The sequence below is a fragment of the Archocentrus centrarchus genome, chromosome 4, assembly GCF_007364275.1.
Source record: "Archocentrus centrarchus isolate MPI-CPG fArcCen1 chromosome 4, fArcCen1, whole genome shotgun sequence".
NCBI lineage: Eukaryota > Metazoa > Chordata > Actinopteri > Cichliformes > Cichlidae > Archocentrus > Archocentrus centrarchus.
The window spans coordinates 1,893,764-1,912,573 of NC_044349.1; the positions used below are offsets into that span (position 1 = coordinate 1,893,764).

General features: G+C 40.1%; 1 protein-coding gene across 1 annotated transcript in view; it reads right to left on the reverse strand.

The window, feature by feature from the left end:
• naaladl2 (N-acetylated alpha-linked acidic dipeptidase like 2) overlaps positions 1-18,810 on the reverse strand; it is a 411,382-nt gene that overhangs the window by 218,476 nt on the left and 174,096 nt on the right. Inside the window, exons 7-8 of the mRNA XM_030727141.1 lie at positions 12,467-12,586; positions 6,624-6,756 (exon numbers count right to left, since the gene is read on the reverse strand). Of these exons, the coding sequence (XP_030583001.1) occupies positions 6,624-6,756; positions 12,467-12,586 (253 nt within the window). The remainder of the gene's footprint in view (positions 1-6,623; positions 6,757-12,466; positions 12,587-18,810) is intronic.

The following is an 18,810-nucleotide window of genomic DNA, read 5'->3' on the forward strand; positions in this document are numbered from 1 at the left end:
GACTAGATGAATGCTGGAGCAATGTGGAGCAAAGCTGACAGCAAACACCTGCTGATGATATCAGTGAAGGATCTGCAGGAATCTGCATACAACTTGATTTTTTTTGTCTCTTTTCACTCGTGTACCAGAACACGTGACGTATGGAAAGAACATGAATATGTAAAAACCAAGCAACATGGGATTTTTTTTAAATGCATGCAAAGTGGTTAGTTTTTCTCAAAGGTCCAAACACTAAACTCATACCTACACAGTGCCACGCATTCACATATACACCATATACACAACTGGGAAAGAACGAGTGCATGTATTAGAGCGCCTGCAGTTTGATTTGCTGTAGCTGTCTCAGCAGGCAGCGTGCGACGATACAGCAGTGATACAAAGCTACAAGGAAGAGTCAAATTAACACGCTCAGAGAGGAGGAGGAGAGGGTGGAGAGAGAGGAAGACAACAAAGTCCAAACAATACGCCGAGAGGCGGGGAAAGTCTGGGGTAACATTATACAGAGCCCTCCAAACAGTGGAATTACATTTACTCTAAAAAGCACTTCCACTGGCAGCATTTCCACTGGGGAGCACCACTGACAGCTTCTTGTGTCTTTATTTTTTCCATTTGAAAGGGGAGCTACTTTTGACACCACTGAGAACTAAGTGTGTTTTAAAGCTCTTAAAACACCAAGGGCCCGGAAAGAAAGAGCGTTTCAACTTAAGCAGGTGCAACACAACAGCTTTTTAAAAGTCTCACAAAACGGCACAATATGCCTGTGTTCGGGGAAAAAGTGGCCTACATTTCAGTAAATTGTAACTGCTTAGCACAAGGGCATGTTAAGAAAGACAGACCCACCCTGAGATGACTACAAATCTTCTCGTTCTCCACCAGGAGACGCAGTGATGCTTACTTTAGGATACACATACTGCAGCCTCATAAGGCATTTTTTCAGACAACCCTACAGTTTGATCACACTGCAAAACAAATGTAATACACAGTAACTAAGGTGGAGCACTTTAAAAAAAGATGTAAAAAATTGTTGTTTTTTTGTGTGGAATAATGGTGCAGGTTACTTCACAACACTAATGGATCCAATTTTCATCTTGACCTCATGAAGATTCATTTAAAACTGAAGAAAGGCAGCTGATTATTAGGGACAAGGAGCAAAGGTTTTATGCAGTGAGGGCGTAATATCTTCTCAAAAAAGCACACGTGGATTCATACTGGTGTTTCTCACAGAACATCATTTCATATGTAAAACATAATAAACAGGTGTGCGTGTAGTTAAAATTGCAATAAAGATTCTTCATCATTTTTTTTCTCCAGCAATGAGGAAAATTGTTACATAGACACCAGTCGTTCTACTGGCCGCTGCCAAGGAAAACAAAGGTACTGACAGATGGTAGCAGACAGAAATGAATAGTGAAAGTGCAGCTTGTAGGCATTTAGTCTCAGTGCCAATGTTGTCATTATACAGTAATCTGAAAAAGAAAGTTTTCACAGGTCTTTATGCAGCCATGGGAAAAACTAAGCACACCCCATTATTCATTAGCTCATTGAACCACTTTTCGCAGCAATAACGTGAAGTCCCTGTCTCTCATACTGCTGTGGAGAAGTTCGGACTCTTCTTTTACAATCTTGCTTCAGTTCTTACAAGACTGCACGTTCGTTTATTTACAGTTCTCAGGGTCCGCCACAGAATTTCAATCGGGCCGAGCTCTCGATTTTTACTCGACCAACACCTCGATACTTTTATTTTTCACCCCCCGTTTTAGATTTCCTGGTACGCCCAATTTCAATCAAGCTGTTGGACAGATGACCTCAAATTTGACTCAACTGATTCAATTGTTCAATGGAAGCTGGATGCAAAACAAGCACAAACATCACCCCTCCACCTCTGTGCTTCTCAGCTGGTATGAGGTGTTTGTGCTGATATGCTGTGTTTGGATATGACCAAACATGGGGCTGTGCATTACGGTACAATGTTGCAATGCAATGCCACATTCTGTTTAGGCTTTCTCCCGGCAACTATCATGAACTTTCTCATGCTGTCATGCTAACATTACCATGACAGCTGAGGCCTGTAGAGTCTGAGCTGGATCTCTGGCCTTTGCACTGACTGTGGGGTGACTTTGTGCTGGGAAGACTGTGGTACATCTAAGTTTTTCCTTTCATGTTTAATAAACATTAAATCCTTCAAGAAGTTTTGATAACTTTGTAGCCATTTTAGAAATGCCTCCTATTAGCTGGTCAACAACACCTGCTCTGATTCTTTGAGAACCATGTCTCTGCTTTATCATATCTCAGATAAAACTTGCATGACACCAGCACACATGTTCTTTTCATTATATTTTCAGATTTTTAGAATATAAGCCAGCAGGAATAACTTACACAAAGGTTTTCTATTCACTCTCTTTCTCTGAATATGAAATGTCACCAAAGAATGAATAGAAAGATATGCCAGCATTAAGTCCTGGAGATAAGTCTTTATAGGGCCGACACTGAAATACATGGAAATTCAACATTTCAATCCTAGAGTGTTATTGGAGACTTTTATTCATTCATTTTACTTTTGTGGCTTTTTTCCCCACAAATTTTTAATGTTATGTTGAAAATCAAGTTACTGTATATGGTTCCTTGCTAAAAGAAAGATCACGTTTAAGTTTGTTCTATAACAATTTCAGTTGAAACCAATTCAAGTGATCCTTGAAAAAAAAAACCCAGCATAGGCACCAGGGTGGCTCAGGGTGTGAGCAGGCGACCATATATGCCGCATGGCACTGCAGGCGGTGCAGGTTTGAGTCCTGACCTGTTGCCATTTGCTGCTCCCCCCGTTTCTTCCCGATTTTTACGTCGAAGACCATTCCTGATACAACCCACCCGTTCATCCGGGCTTAGGACCGGCACTGGGAGATTACCAGCTTGTGACCCCACGAGGCTGGGTTTGTGTTTTCTCACAGAATGGGACCGCAGATCTTATCTATGTAAGGTGAATATGGTAACCACGACACCACAGAGCCACTTACTACACATATGAAAATATATACATTAAATGGGACCTACATTAAACACGGTACTTTTAAGGTTTCAGGGTAAATACTTTGTACCTTTACAGTGTACCCAGGGAAACTCTCACACTATGATGTAGAGAAGGTGAAATGCACGGCAGTTCCTGTGCGTTAGCGTGTTAATGTGTTGGATCTCATGCATAATTTGTACTAGTTTTTGGTGGCTCCCTCAGGGCTGGGTAAGCGTTCTGCATGCAGCACAGAAATGGCAGACCACCACTGCCAACAGAAATATATGGAGGGTAATGAAACAAATACTATTGCTGATGATTGGCGACCATAAAAAATATCAAAAATAGAGTAAGATTTACTTGCATTGTAATTTAAATGCAGTTCATTTTGGAGCCCGCACCCGTTTCTACAGAAACATGTGAAGCAAAGTGTTTCAATGCAAGCCAAACATTAATAAAACATTAACATACAGAATCAGTGTGCTTTAATTTCTACTTAAATCCTGATTCTAATATGCTTATATGACACCTCTTCTACTTATTAATTTCACTGAATGTTTTTTTTTTCGGTAACAAAACACAGATATTAATCTTGGCAGTCTGGCAGCTGAATAAAGTGTGGTTGATATGAGTAATGAGGTGTCCTTTCACATCCTCTGTTCTTCTGAGCTGCATTAGCACAGGGGACCTGTGAGCACTGCGATTGGTGAGCGATTAGACAGCCAGCATCTGTCTCTCTCTCTTCCACTTATATACAGCTCAACACACCCGTTCACATATACACTCTTACACATGCTCACACAGCAGTCCAGACATCTGGTGGGGCTCTACTGGGTCTTGCCACTGTGGTACTGGGACTCTTACAAGGATTAAAGATACTTCGGCGGTAATGACATATCCCTATTGACCAGACCGGGCAGAAAAACAGGAAGTGGGGACAAGACAGTGTCAGAAAGGTCATTCATCTGGGGAGGGTGATTTAAATACAGTAGAACAGAGTCACAGAGATATTAAATCCTCTGCCAGAGACCAAGGTAAGTTTGAAGCATCGAGCAGGTTCTCGAGAGAACTGTCACTGAACTGAGCTGTGGTTAAAGGCAGCAGTTTAACTGGACCGCAGTCGGACTTTCCTTACAGATTAAGAGATACTCAACAAATGAGGATGTAATGTTCCCACATGGCAGGCTCTCACTCGCTTGCACAGCCTCCCATCAGAGGGTTCATGCAAGCAGATGTTTATAAGCTTTTCATGCTATTTCAGTCCGTCTTTATTGAAAGGCGACATGCGTCACGGTCAGCGATGTCAGTAACACGCTACTTAGTAACACGTTACTCTAATCTGACTACTTTTTCTCAGTAATGAGTAATCTAACGTGTTACTATTTGCCATCCAGTAATCAGATTAAAGTTACTTATCCAAGTCCCTGTGCGTTACTTTTGGTCATTTTACTCAGTACAAAGATGTATTTTTGCTTTCGTCCTGCGTCTCAGGGAGTGACGTCTGTTAGTCCCGTTTTCAGCATGAGGACAATAACGGCACAGCGACACAAACATAAACAATGGAAGGAGGAGAGAGAGGCACGTTTTCTAGCTGAAATACAGACACTATTCTGAGTCTGTGTCAGCTAAAGATGACAACATCAAGGTTAGGTGTGCGCTCTGTGCTGGCGACAAAGTGCTACTGTATCTAGCTTCAAAAACACTACGTCAAATATGAGGAAACATCTGGAGTCACGGCGCAGTCACACTTACAGAGCGAGTCGCAACAGGTGGTGAAGCAGAGCTGCAGCTAATGCAGGAGCCCCCCCAGCACCCAAACAACAAAAGCTGGACTTCGGTAGAAACCAGTAAGTGGGGGGAGAGCTGAAGAAGTTGAAAAGCCCTCTACTGCAGTATGTAGTACAGGCTGGTATTGTGCCAAAAAGTGACCGTCTGCCAAAAAGAAATTTTCGGTATTTGCCAAAAAAAAAAAATATATATATATATAAATCATTCCCTGTATTTAAACGGCTGTAAATGACTTGTTGACCTATAATCTGTGAAGCATATCAAGCATATCTCTCATGAATGATATCAGGTAATTCTGAGTGAGAAACAGCATTTCTATCACAAGGTAAAAACTGTCTGACATTAAAAATGTATTTTCAAACAGAAATCTGGCTCAGAAAGCTGCAGAAATCACACCAAATATAACATCACAGATCTATAAATATATTTGAAGTGGCCAAAAAGCTCTGGATTGATTATAATGTAGGTACAATAACACAGACTCCTAAAGATTGTTGAAAAAGAGATTATTTCTTTATTTTATATATAAGCCCTTCATAAATCATGTTGACTGCACTCTGTTTACCAATATAAGCAAAGACATTACACATAAAAACACACAGAAACATCAGGATCACTTTATGACAGACGATCACCTTTTGGCACAACACCGGCAGCTGCTGAAAGTAACTAATAAAGTAACTTGTAATCTAACTTAGTTACTTCTAAAATGAAGTAATCAGTACCATCACTGGTCACGGTCCTGGGCCGGTGGCCCAATGTTCTGAGTTCCTTTTTGTTTAGTTCTGTTTTGTTGTAATTTTGGGTTGTGTTTCTTATAGTTTAGTGTTCCCAGTTTGTTGTGTCTTTATGTAATGTCTGCTCCCCTTTGTCACGTCTTCTGTGTAAGGTCTGTGTGTTATGTTAGTCACTTCCTGTTTTATTTTGGTAGTCTCGTGCTCCTTGTGTGTTGTGTTCAGTTTGCTTCCCCTGTGTTATTAGGTTCATTTGTTTCACCTGTTGTTTCCACTCTCCCTGATTTCCTCATGTGTATTTAAGCCCTCAGTTTTCCTCTGCTCTCTGTCCGGGTCCTCGTCACTTCTACGTCAGTGTTGACGACTGCTGTGTTTTGTTTTTAAGTTTTGAGTTTCTTTGTGTAGCTGGCCCCTACCAGCCTATTTTTTGTGTTACAGTATATTTTCAATAAAACTAAGTATTTATTCAGCTCTCGCCCTGCTTCCTGCTCTGAGGTCCTCCCTGCCTTGCCTGCACCAGCCGTGACAACATGAGAATACTATGGATGTTTTTAAGCTTGTAATGCTTTTATTATCACATGTCCAACTTCTACACTATGGCAACAATTTGTAAAGTAACAATGATGGTAATGAAAGCCCAGGTGAAACTTAGAGTCACAGAAGCACAAATCAGCTGGTCACACTGTGACATCCCACTCTAACTGTCCAGGTCAGCTGGGCGGCAGGCAGGAGATGGACCCAAAATGCAGGACTCGGAAACAGGATGAAACTTAACTTCAGCTTCATTGCTGAATGAACAGGTTTTCAGAGCTGGATGGAGCCAGCAGCACGAACTGGGAAAGCTACTCAAAACTAGGATACGGAGAGACGGGAGAACGCACATCGGGCAGGGAGCCGTGGACGACAATACAATGAGGAACTCGGGGAACTTGATCAATGATTGTCTAATAATTGGGGTCCTGTTGTATGATTTTCACCTTAAAAAAGAAAGTGCCTTGATTGCTGGTGTGAAGCGGTTTGATATAAATCAAACTGAACTGAATTAAATTGTATTAACTTTCTGAAAAAAACATGAAACACAGAAATTGGTCACTCACCAACGGCAGGATTTCCTCCAGGGTTTAGAGTGACCCGAAAGGCTTGACGCCAGCTGCGGCGACTGGGGGGGCCATCACAAGGGTCAATGTAGAGAAGAACACCTCCAAAACCCAACTGGGACAGCAGGGAGAGCTGGAGACACACAAAGATTCACTGACTGAAACACTCAAAGGCATAAATACGCATATACAGCTTCCTTTCCCATGTAGTTATTTTATTTTATTCATGTTTCTCAAGTGAATATTTTTTTAGTGTTGTGTCCTGTGGCATGAGCAGTGGGTGCTGTGGACTCGGGGGGGCTCTGTGGATAAAGTCCGCTCTGCAGAAACCCTCAGACTCTGAAAGGTCAGTCAGAGGAGTTTGTCGGTACTTTGTCTTTAACAATGTTTAGATTTCTTAGTAACAGTATCAAAGTCCAAACCCAAGATTTAGATCTCATAAAACCCAAGATCGGATAAAAGAGTAAAGATTTTTAATTTCTGATTTGACTTTTGTTTTTTTTTTTAAGAACCTTATTTTTGTTTATATGACCAAAATGAACATTGGGGGGGGGGGGCTGATTTTCATGCTGATCAGAGGTTACACTGGTGTTTATGCAGTCACCATCACTGATAATAATGGAAAAGTGTTTCTGGGTGAGATGAAGTGTGCTGCAGCTGCCACTGTGTAGCGCAGTATTTCATCATTGTCCACGGGAGATGTAGTGTCCTTGTTTTTTATGAGTGTAGATGACTATTTTATTGAATATGTGACACCAACCACGGTCATTCCACTCTCATCTCAACTCTGTCCTTCACTGGAAAACAGGGACACAACACATACACAGACATGGACACGCACACACAGACGCACACAAACTCAAAAATCATCCTCTTAGAATAAAAACACTTAATACACATTTTTATTCACATGAAAGGCATGCAGTTCTCACACACACACACACACACACACACACACACACACACACACACACACACACACACACACACACACACACACACACACACACACACACACACACACACACAGAGTGCAAGAGTAGGAAAATACACTGAAATAACACCACATTGCAATTCTGTAATGTCTCTCCAAGATTAGCTGCTATTAATGGAGCCAAATGAGATAAACTACATTGATGAGCACGTTCTGTGTGTGTGTGTGTGTCAAATTTGACTTGAGCTGCATGTGTAACATTAGGGCCTGCAGTCACCGTCACACACTCATTAGCGAGAGTAAAAGTCTCATCAATCATCCTTCCCTGCTTCGATGTAAAGGCCGAACATTTCTCTCACCCACAGGTACGTACGGACATTATGAGGCGCAGATGATCAAATTTGTTGCCAACTGTGGGTGAAGAGGAAAAAATGGGTCAGCAGCCTGTTGCTTGAAGGGGTCCCATGTGACAGCTGTTTCAGTTAATGGAGTTTTAGAAGTCTAACCAAGCAAATGTAAGACGGAGCACGGTGACCCCTCTTTAAACATTTACTCTCCCTTTCTTGGTAACCTCCATTTACTCCTGTTACGCCTCATTAGCCTGTCATTTAACAATAACTTAACACAAAAAAAGTTGTGTAATGTCTGATGGATGACACACGGGAATTAACTAAACAAGTATGTCAGAATTGTACTGCAAATTCAGCACCATTATATATTTAAGGTGAAATATAAGATTCTTTCACTGGCATTCAACTGAGTAAATTATGCCTGATGAAAAGTCCTTTATGTGCTACAGTAAAACAATGATATCTCAGAGCATAAATACTGCATCCTCCAGGATGGCACATCAATACGTGCCATTGCCAGAAGGTTTGCTGTGTCTCCCAGCACAGTCTCAGAGCATGGAGGAGACTCCAGGAGACAGGCAGTTACTGAAGGAGAGCTGGACAGGAGAAGGTCCTTAAACCATCAGCAGGACCAGGATCTGCTCCTTTGTGCAGGAGGAACAGGATGAGCACTGCAGAGCTACAAAATGACCTCCAGCAGCCACTGGTGTGAACGTCTCTGACCAAACAAACAGAAACAGACTTCATGAGGGCGGCCTGAGTGCTCGACTCCCTCTAGTGGGCCCTGTGCTCACTGCCCGGCACCGTGGAGCCTGATTGGCATTTGCCATAGAATACCAGAACTGGCAGGTCCAGCATCGGTGCCCTGTGCTTCTCACAGATGAGAGCAGGTTCACCCTGAGCACATGTGACAGATGTGAAAGGGTCTGAAGAAGCCGTGGAGAACGTTATGCTGCCTGTAACATCGTTCAGCATGACCGGTCTTTATTGTAGGGTCTTTACCTCACATTATAAAGCGCCTTGAGGCGACTGTTTGTTGTGATTTGGTGCTACATAAATAAAATTTAACTGAACTAAACTGGTTTGGTGGTGGGTCAGCGATGGTCTCTGGACTCTTATTCATGGAGGGGGACACAGACCTCTACAGGCTAAGCAATGCCACCCTGACAGGTATCAAGTTAAAATCCTGGGACTCACTGTCAGACCCTACGCTGGTGCAGTGGGTCACTGTTTCCTCATGGTCCACAACAATGCCTGGTCTCATGTAGTGAGAGTACGCAGGCAAGGAATTGATACGACTGACAGCGCCCCGACACTCCCCTGACCTAAATCAAACAGAACACCTCTGCAACATTATGTTTCAGCCCATCCGGCACCACCAGGTTGCACCTCAGACTGTCCAGGAGTTCAGTGATACCCTGGTCCAGATCTGGGAGGAGATCCTCCAGCACACCATCCTTTGTCTCATGCTGTCAGTCATGCATACAAGCAAGTGGGCGCCGTACAGACTACTGAGCACCGTTGATTTTTGGGGTGTCCTCATGTCTTGAGTCACTTGGACACTTTACCTCCACTGCCATCACTTTATCCATACAGTCCAGATACATTTTATTTATTACACTCACCCATATAATGCATACCGTGTATGCTGTGTACCTTACCGGCTACAAATGTATATAATATTTTGATATCTTTATATAGTGTTTTGACGTGTGTGTGTATATGTGTGTATATGTAAATGTGGGTATTGACACTGATATATATATTTATGTATATAGTGCTTATGTATATGTGTATAGTTTTTTGCTATTTTATTTTATTCTATTGAATTTTAGTTTTTAGTTTAGTTATTTGTTCTTACTCATCCTTTTCATTTTTTCTCTGTATTGAGCTGCTGTAATGCACAAATTTCCCCGTCGTGGGATTATTAAAGTTTTATCTTATCTTATCTTATCTTGTCTTTGATTTCAGCCTCTGTAAGCTGCTAATTTTCATTTCAATAAACAATGGGGCATTCTTTCCTTCCTGACACAAAGTCCATATCACTATACAAAGCAAGCATGAATTTTCCCTGTCTTTTCTTTACACCAGTGTTACTTTTGACAGCAAATTTTGATTTAGTTTTAGTCATAATTTAGTCATCTGAATAGTTTTAGTTTTAGTCTAGTTTAAGTCGATGAAATTATCGTAATATAGTCGACTAAATCTACAGTGGATTTAGTTAACTAAAATATAAAGTGTGTAAAATGTTGTTGTTTGTCACAACGTCAAAGGACAAATGTGTCCATACATCGGCTCTTCTCTTTCTCCCTGCTGATATTGTTTACATCACTTAGTTCTATCGGAAGCAACGACCAATCACAGGCTAGTTTGGTCTTCCCGGGTTTAGAGCAAATTTGTGCAACTGTGCGTTTGATTGGATGTTTTCCTAACTGGTCCCGCCCTCTCACCAAATTAACTCAGTTCTGATTGGATGTCGTCCCCGCCAAGCATTTTTGTCTCGTTTTCATTCGTTGACTAAAGTGTCAATTAATTTGGTTATCGTTTTAATCCTTTTAGGTAGTTTTTATTTAGTTATCGTCTCGTTATCGTCATGAAAAAAAAGGGTCGTCGACGAAAATATTTCGTCAATGAAATTAACATTGCTTTACACACACACACACACACACACACACACACACACACACACACACACACACACACACACACACACACAGGTACTGTTTATAAAATTAATTAATGGTAGGACGGCATTACAGGAGTGGGGTCTAATGAACACACTGAGGATTTGTATCCACTACTGAAGTCAACTCAGAAAGATTAGATCAGAGAGGAAACAGTCTAAATAAATATTAGTGGTATTGAAAGCAGTTTGTGTGTAATGATACGCCTGTGAGATGGTTATGAATAATTTTGGCTAAAATTTTATTTGTGAAGAAATCCATGAAGTCACTACAAGTTAAAGTGAAAGGAATACTCGGCTCTACAGTGCTGGAAACAAATCTGCGGTTGTTCTTATTTTCTTCAATTAATGACGAGTAGTAAGATGTCCTAGCTTTACGGAGGGTTTTTTTATAGAGCCCTTTTTCCAGGCTAAATGAGCATCTTCTAATTTAGTGAGACGCCATTCCCTCTCCAGCTTACGGGTTATCTGCTTTAAGCTGTGCGTTTGTGAATTATAGCACGGAGTCAAGCACTTCTGATTATCCTGCTGGAAGAGGCCACAGCCATCAGGGAATACTGTTTCCATTAAAGGTGTACATGGTCTGCAACAATGCTTAGGTAGCTGGTATGTGTCAAAGTAACATCCACATGGATGGCAGGACCCAAAGTTTCCCAGCAGAACTTTGCCCAAAGCGTCACTCTGCCTCCGCCGGCTTGCCTTCTTCCATTAGTCCATCCTGGTGCCAGGTGCTCCCCGGGTACATGCACCCAACCATCCACATGATGTAAAAGAAAACGTGATTCACCAGGACGTAGCATGTTTTCCCACTGCTCCACGGTCCACTTCTGATGCTCACATGCTCTTTGCTTTCGCTTTTGTCAGCGAACAGGAGTCACCTGACTGGTCTGCAGCTACACAGCCCCATCCGCAACAAATCCGCTGCCCATGACCCCTCTGCAACATTTCTATTAAAATGTATTTCTGTTGATGGTTTAACCCAAACTAATGGTCTCTGTCAGATCAGGTTTGGTTAATGCACTGTGCATGCACGTGCATATCCTCTGGGCCTCTGCATAAAAAAAGTGATATGGTGACTTTTGACCTGTATCACAGGTTCATGTTATCCCATTATAATTTATTGTAAAATATTCTGTACAATCATTACACAGTGCAGTGCCAAGTTTGGCAGTCATGTACAGTAGTCATGAATACAATGCATGGACACAATTAATTTATATTAGCTTAAGACTTCATTGCTTCGTTTATTCCGACAAAATCTGCGTTGATTTAATGGAAAGTGAAACGAAGTCAATGAGGAAGTTAATGAACATGTAAGTATGTGTTTATGTTTTAATTAACTGGATTGGAACATATATTTTCCCTGTCATCTTCTTATTGATGGGAAAACTGCTTTGAGCAGAATGTGGCACTCATCCAAGGAGAAACAACCCTAATCAATCAGTGTATTGCTAACGTTACTGCTCATGAAGCTAATGGATGGAGATGTCATTGTGTTAAGGAGGTGCAGATTTAAAATTTTAAAAAAGGCAGGTATGGTAATGTTTCGGTCAGTAGAAGAATTAGTTATGTACACCAGGTCCTGCTGAGTATGAAATCCATGTACAACAAGCTGCACTTATATTCTTCAGAAAGCAGTGTGCTACTTTTCCATGCAAGTTAAAAAACCTTAGCTCATATATTAAAGCCCTGCATTATAAGAAAATCATTTTTGAGTCATACCTTGCACTTTTTTAAAGATCAAAAGATTTCATTCCTCAGTCTGGGTGAATATTTCTCCTGCTGCAGGATTATGGTATCAAATAGATCTCAGTACTTAGCATTAAGTCACGTGTGTGATACACTTAAGAGGTACAGAACAGCAGGCAGCACTTACCTTGTATAATAAAGGTACTTGGCCAAGCTTGACAACAGCAATCTGGCTGGTGAGGTTCAGGCTGTCTTTGGCTCTTCTCAGGTCGTCCACACTGCCATACTGGACGTCCACCACCTCACCCTGGTGAGCAAAAACAAGCAAAACCTCAGGAATCTGTTACTATATGAAAAACTGCAGCTGTTTATTATGAGATGTTTGAGGGTAACACCCCACAGATTTTAGATGACATTTATGTATTTATATGCCCAGTCAACTGGATAATTCATAATCTCTGCATGAGTTCACTCTGGATATCAAATCTCTACATTTTCTGACTAAAAGTGAGTGCAAAGATGTCGAGTCATAAACAATGGAGTGAATTTAAAAATATCTGGCTGCTCATATTAAGACAATATTGAAGAATTTGCAGTTTTAAGCTTTTTGAGCAACAGCAGCAACAAAAAAAACAGTTAAATCCTTAATGAATGATCAGCGTGCACGCTCTAATTATTATATAGGTCTATAATTATTAGAATAGCACTTTATAGCACCCTGAAATCACTTTGGCAGCGTGTGTGCTTTGCATCTGTGTGTGTGTGTGCGCATCTGTACATTGGTGTGTACGCATGTCTGTGTGACTGAGCAAGTGTTATCACCTCCCAAATTAAAGTGACCTAGAAGCTGCAGAGGAAAGTCAAAGCATTACTTTTTCGGGGTCTCTCTCTCTCTACCTCTACCTCCCCACCCCCCCATCACCACTTCCTCCATGCATCACCTGGGCCTGATTCATTTTTCATGTGGCCTGGGGGCGAGTGTAACACGATACTGCAGTGGGGTGAATGCGAGTGAGGGGTGGAGAGTGCCCGACTGTGTGAATGAGAGAAAGTGAGCGAGAACACATCTTTTTGCATCAGGGGAGCCCAGCAGATGAGAGCGAGAGAGATTTATCACTCCTGCCTGAATTTGCATCATAAAAGTCTTCCATTTAAACTGCAAGCAGTGGAACAGTACAAGACACAGCAAACGGTAACACAGAAGAATCTCTGTACAGATTGAGATGGTGCTTCTTAAACTACCTCTCTTTCCTCTCTACCTTCATTCTTTCATTTCATCTTGACATGATAGTGAAATTAAGTGTCCTCAGTCTGGTTAAAGCAGTGAGCATCTTTCCTCTGTTAACAATGATTCAAATCAAGTTTTGGTTGATTTTTTCCAAGAATCACAGATGGACCAGTATACATCGTCTCTGTCCGGTATCCTTTACTACAGCACATTTATCCTTAAGTTCTGTTTATGCAGCTGCAGTCTTGTTGGGTATGCAAAATATTTAGCAGTGCATTAAAATTAATTGCAGAGTGATGGTGCTGAACCTTCGTTTGAGCGAGGATTCACCCACGCCCAGGGAATGAACGCGAAGCCTAAAATTTACAGAAGTCAACAACAATCATTCCCACACAGCATAATTTACTTTTTTCAAATTAGCAAATGGCTGCCAACTTAATATTCTGGAGGGCTTGTGTCTGGGACGGAGCCGTCCTCCAGCGAAGGAACGCTTTGAAAACACTTTAAAATGATCTTTAAGATACTGTTTGACTTTGCACAGCTGCAGAACTGCAGAGGAAAATAAATGATGTCTTCTCACAATCTTATACCTTTCTTTGGTGTTTTGGCTGGAAGTGGATGCAAACGTGTTGTTTGACATGTAGAAATGCATGAAAAAGTATAAGTTACTCATCATGAATGCACTTCTTGCAAATCTAAAAAAATGAGAGTAAATATGAACATTTCTGCACTGACATGTTACTTACCACATTTTAAACTTTTATGTGTAGCCCAAAATTTAAAAAAAGTCATTATGACACTTGCAATAGTAGTTAGCACTGCTATTTAAAGTGTAAAAAACACAGTGATGTCATAAAACTCTAATATTAATCATCTGGCTGTACTAAAAGCGAGTCAATATTTCTGGTTTCTCTTTTCTGTATGTATCCTGATATGCACCAATAAGCCATAACATTAAATCCCATGATAGGCAAAGTTTATTACATTGACTGTCTGGTTATGACGCAATGTCCTCCTGGGAAACCCTGCGTCCTGCATTTATGCAAATGTTCTCCGGCCTCAGAAATGGCTGAAGGAACAGGACAAAGAGCCCGAGGTACTGACCCGGCATCGACTCATCACAGAACCCAAATCTGAGCATCTTTTAGCAACACACACATCCCAAAGGATGCCCTGTCAATGTCCCTATGCCAGACAGCACAAGAAGTCCCCAGGAGGTCTTCTGCCCCTGTCCTGATGTTCAGAGTTGAGGGGCACCTCTACAATATTAGGTATAAATGTGGCTGCTCAGTCTATAAGGACTTAATATATAGGAATACTCTAATCCATATGAAAATAAGCACAAAGCAAGAAAAATGATGGAATGAATTAAAATATATTTCTAAATGCATACATCATGAAGAGAATTAGAAGAGCGACACACGGAAAAGAGAGAGGAGTCAAGGATTGTTTCTGCAGTCCACTGATTAAAGGCTGCTTTTAACTTGCAATTAATTCTCATCACATCAAGCAGAAGAGATGCCTTCACTGTCACACAGGCACTATGTCACCATGAGGGGACGAGCTGACAGAAGGTCTGTGTTGGGACAGAAAATCATTTGTCTGACAGAAATGTAAATTTTGGTAAAGGCACCATCATGTATTCGTTTATAGTAGAGGCCTGATTGGATATTAAAAAAAGCATCTTGGCTCTTTCTTAATTTAGAAATTTAGTCAGCTACATTAATAAAACATCGACCAAATTTAAAGAAAAACACCCACAAATTCTTCAGAAACTCTTCATTTGATATGTTACAGCAAGGACACCATCCTTCAGCTCTTTGGAGAGTTTGGGGAAAAGTTTGGGGAAAAAATTAATTTGGGAAAAAATTGAAAGGTTTGTATGAAAAACACAGAGAATTCCAAGTGTGAAGTATACAAATATAAACTTAACTCCACAATTATTTTTTTTTTTTTTGTGGAGAGGCATCTATTGCCAACATACTCATGGAAATGAACATCAAAATTAAAAAGAAATGCATTTTGCAAGTTGGTATATTGTGTCCATATTAGGTGTGTGTGTATATAAGTACATTAACAGGATCACATATATATATATATATATATATATATACATACACATATACATACATATACATACATATATATATATATATATATAAATATATATATATATATATATATATACACACATATTATATATATATTAGGGGTGGGACTTGATTAAAAAAATTAATCGAATTAATTACAAGCTTTGTAATTAATTAATCGAAATTAATCGCATTTTAATCGCATTTCAATATTTGACATGAGAAATATTAATTTAAGTTTAGTTGATGAATGAATCAATATACATAAGCTTAAACTTCAAAATTTTGTTTATTTTCCCACCAGTCTACTACACAGACCAACGAAGGGTGGAAGTGCTCCTGTGATAAACTCCTGAAATTAAAGTTAAGCATCATAACTGGATAGTTTTATTCAACATTAATGTCTCACTTGTTATAGTTGGAAATTAATCATTCTCTCAGCTGTATTCCTTGATGCTGAAAAGTGCTATGCTTGTTTTAACAGCTTATTTTGAATTAAAGACTTAAAATTAAACCACAAAAAGGAGAAAAAGTTCGTTCTCCGTTTAACAGCTGCTTTTACACTGCTGTGCTTCACACTCACGGTTGCTAGGCGACATGAGCTATGCAGAGGTGATGGCAGCTGATATGAAGGCTAGCTGCTCACTTCCGGCCTTTGTGGTGTTCGTGGGCTGCGAAAGACGTGGGCCGGGTCCTTCGCAGGATGCGGCCCCTAATTTGGACATTGTGCGTCGATATAATCTGTATGCCGGGAACTCGTGCACTGAGAAACGTTCCACGGTGCAAAGTGCCTTAAAATGCGTTAAAATTTTTAACGCGTTAATTTCTCCATAATTAATTAATTGAAATTAACGCGTTAAAGTCCCACCCCTAATATATATATATATACACATATTATATATATATATATATATATATATATATATATATATATATATATAGCTCATCACGCACAATGTGATGAGCGTGATGAGCTATATATATATATATATATATATATATATATATATAGCTCATCACGCACAATGTGATGAGCGTGATGAGCTGTGTCCAAATTCATATCGCTTAATTGCAAAAAGTGCTCCGCTGTTTTCGGAGCTGTCCGTTGCCGCTGGTCTACCAGCAGCTCACCTCGCTAGCTGTCAGCTGACCGGGCTATTGAGGCTCTCTTTAGCCGGAGAGTTGTTCTCGCTCCCCGCTGTTTTCGCCGCTGAGTGGAAGTTAAACACAGATATAATTCACTCAGATGATCTCTAACGGCTGGTGTTTGGTTTGTTTCAGTGTTTCATTTGTTCCTGAGCAAATCGGTTTGGCTGAAATTAAAATTAAGCATCATAATGTTTATTAAACATTTTTAATTAAACGTTAATGTCTCACTTAATATAGCTGGAAATTAATCATTCGCTCAGCTGTATTCCTTGATGTTGAAATGTGTTATGCTTGTTTTAACAGCTTATTTTGAATTAAGGATTTAAAATCAAACCACAAAAAGGAGAAAAAGTTCGTTCTCCGTTTAACCAGCTGCTTTTACACAGCTGTGCTTCATGCTGTCACGGTTGCTAGGCGACATGAGCTAAGCTGAGGTGAGGGCAGGTGACGCAGATATGAAGGTTAGACCGTCCAATTTCACAAACGCTCTCTTCCGGCCTTTGCGGTCTTCGTGGGCTGCGAAGGACCCGGTGGGCTGGGTCCTTCGCAGGATGCCGCCCCTGAATTTGGACACAGCTACGGAGATGACGGATGAGACTACGCTGGTGGATGGGAAATTTAAATACAAGAAACTTCCAGATGGAAGTACAAACAAAAATGCTGAGTTTGCTTCTCACAGGAGCACTTCGCCCTTCGTTGGTCTGTGTAGCAGACTGGTGGGAAAATAAACAAGATTTTGAAGTGTAAACTTATGTATATTGATTCATTCATCAACCAAACTTAAATTAATATTTCTCATGTTAAATATTTAAGTGTGATTAAAATGCGATTAATTTCGATTAATTAATTACAAAGCTTCTAATTAATTAGATTAATTTTTTTAATCGAGTCCCACCCCTAATATATATATATATATATATATATATATATATATATATATATATATATATATATATATATATATATATATATATATATCCTGAGATGATTTCATTTCATTCCTTGGCTGAATTTCTCTACATTTACATAATTATAAGGAAACACTTTTTTTTTAAACTGTAAGGAGTTCATTATCTCTAAAAGGCTGAGTTTATATTTGCAGAGGCCATAATGCATATAAAAACATATATGAGGACATAGAATTAGCTTATAAATAGTGCTAACTGGTTTAATTACAGATATTAATATGTTTGATGAGGGAGTACAGAGAGCAGAGACACTGAAGAGTATTATAGTACATGGACTGGATGTTTCGGCATACTTCTGCCGCTGTATTTCCTTCAGCTCAGCATCTCATCTTTCTAATCTAAATAACTCATCAAGACATTTGAGATTAATTAGTTTATCCTGCTTTCTGTTACAGTCTAATTATTCTTGCATGAGGCTTTTGCTTTAACTAACTTTGCTTTAACTCTGTGATAATGAGCTGACAGGTGTATATATATATTACGTGCATACTTTTAGAAATACATATTGTTAACCTACTATAGCAAACACACATGCAACTTGTGACATTTTTATAATATTTTATTTCTGTTAAACTCCGTCTAACTGGTACACATGCTGTTTGTGTGCAAAGCATTGTTTGGATTGGTGTAGGTATTTTCATGCACATGGAGGCAGATGTAAAACCTGAAATATTTAAAAACATGAGCACAATGGAGGCCATAATCGATTACTTGTCAGCACCTGCTGTAGGGAAGAAGACTGAGGAACCAGGTCATTTTAATTCCTGGACATAAATTAATATAGTTTTTTTTTTAAATGCTTGCGTAGCTCAGTTGCACAAGGTGTCCTTTGGTGTTGGTGTCTGGGTTTTGCCATGGTGTCTCTCACTCTGAGCACTGCATGGTGTATGGTGCTGGTAAAACTATAAAGGGGTGTAACGCCCACCATAAGCCCATTTAAGACACATTTGCACCCCTCTCAGTGCAGCATTTCCTGACAGTTTCCTCAAATATCTCTTGTACCAGCACCCTGAGAGGCCTTTACAGGGTGTAAACCATTAAAGCAGCCATACCATAAAGTTCAGAGTCTTCACTGCTGGCAGGGAAAGAATTATTT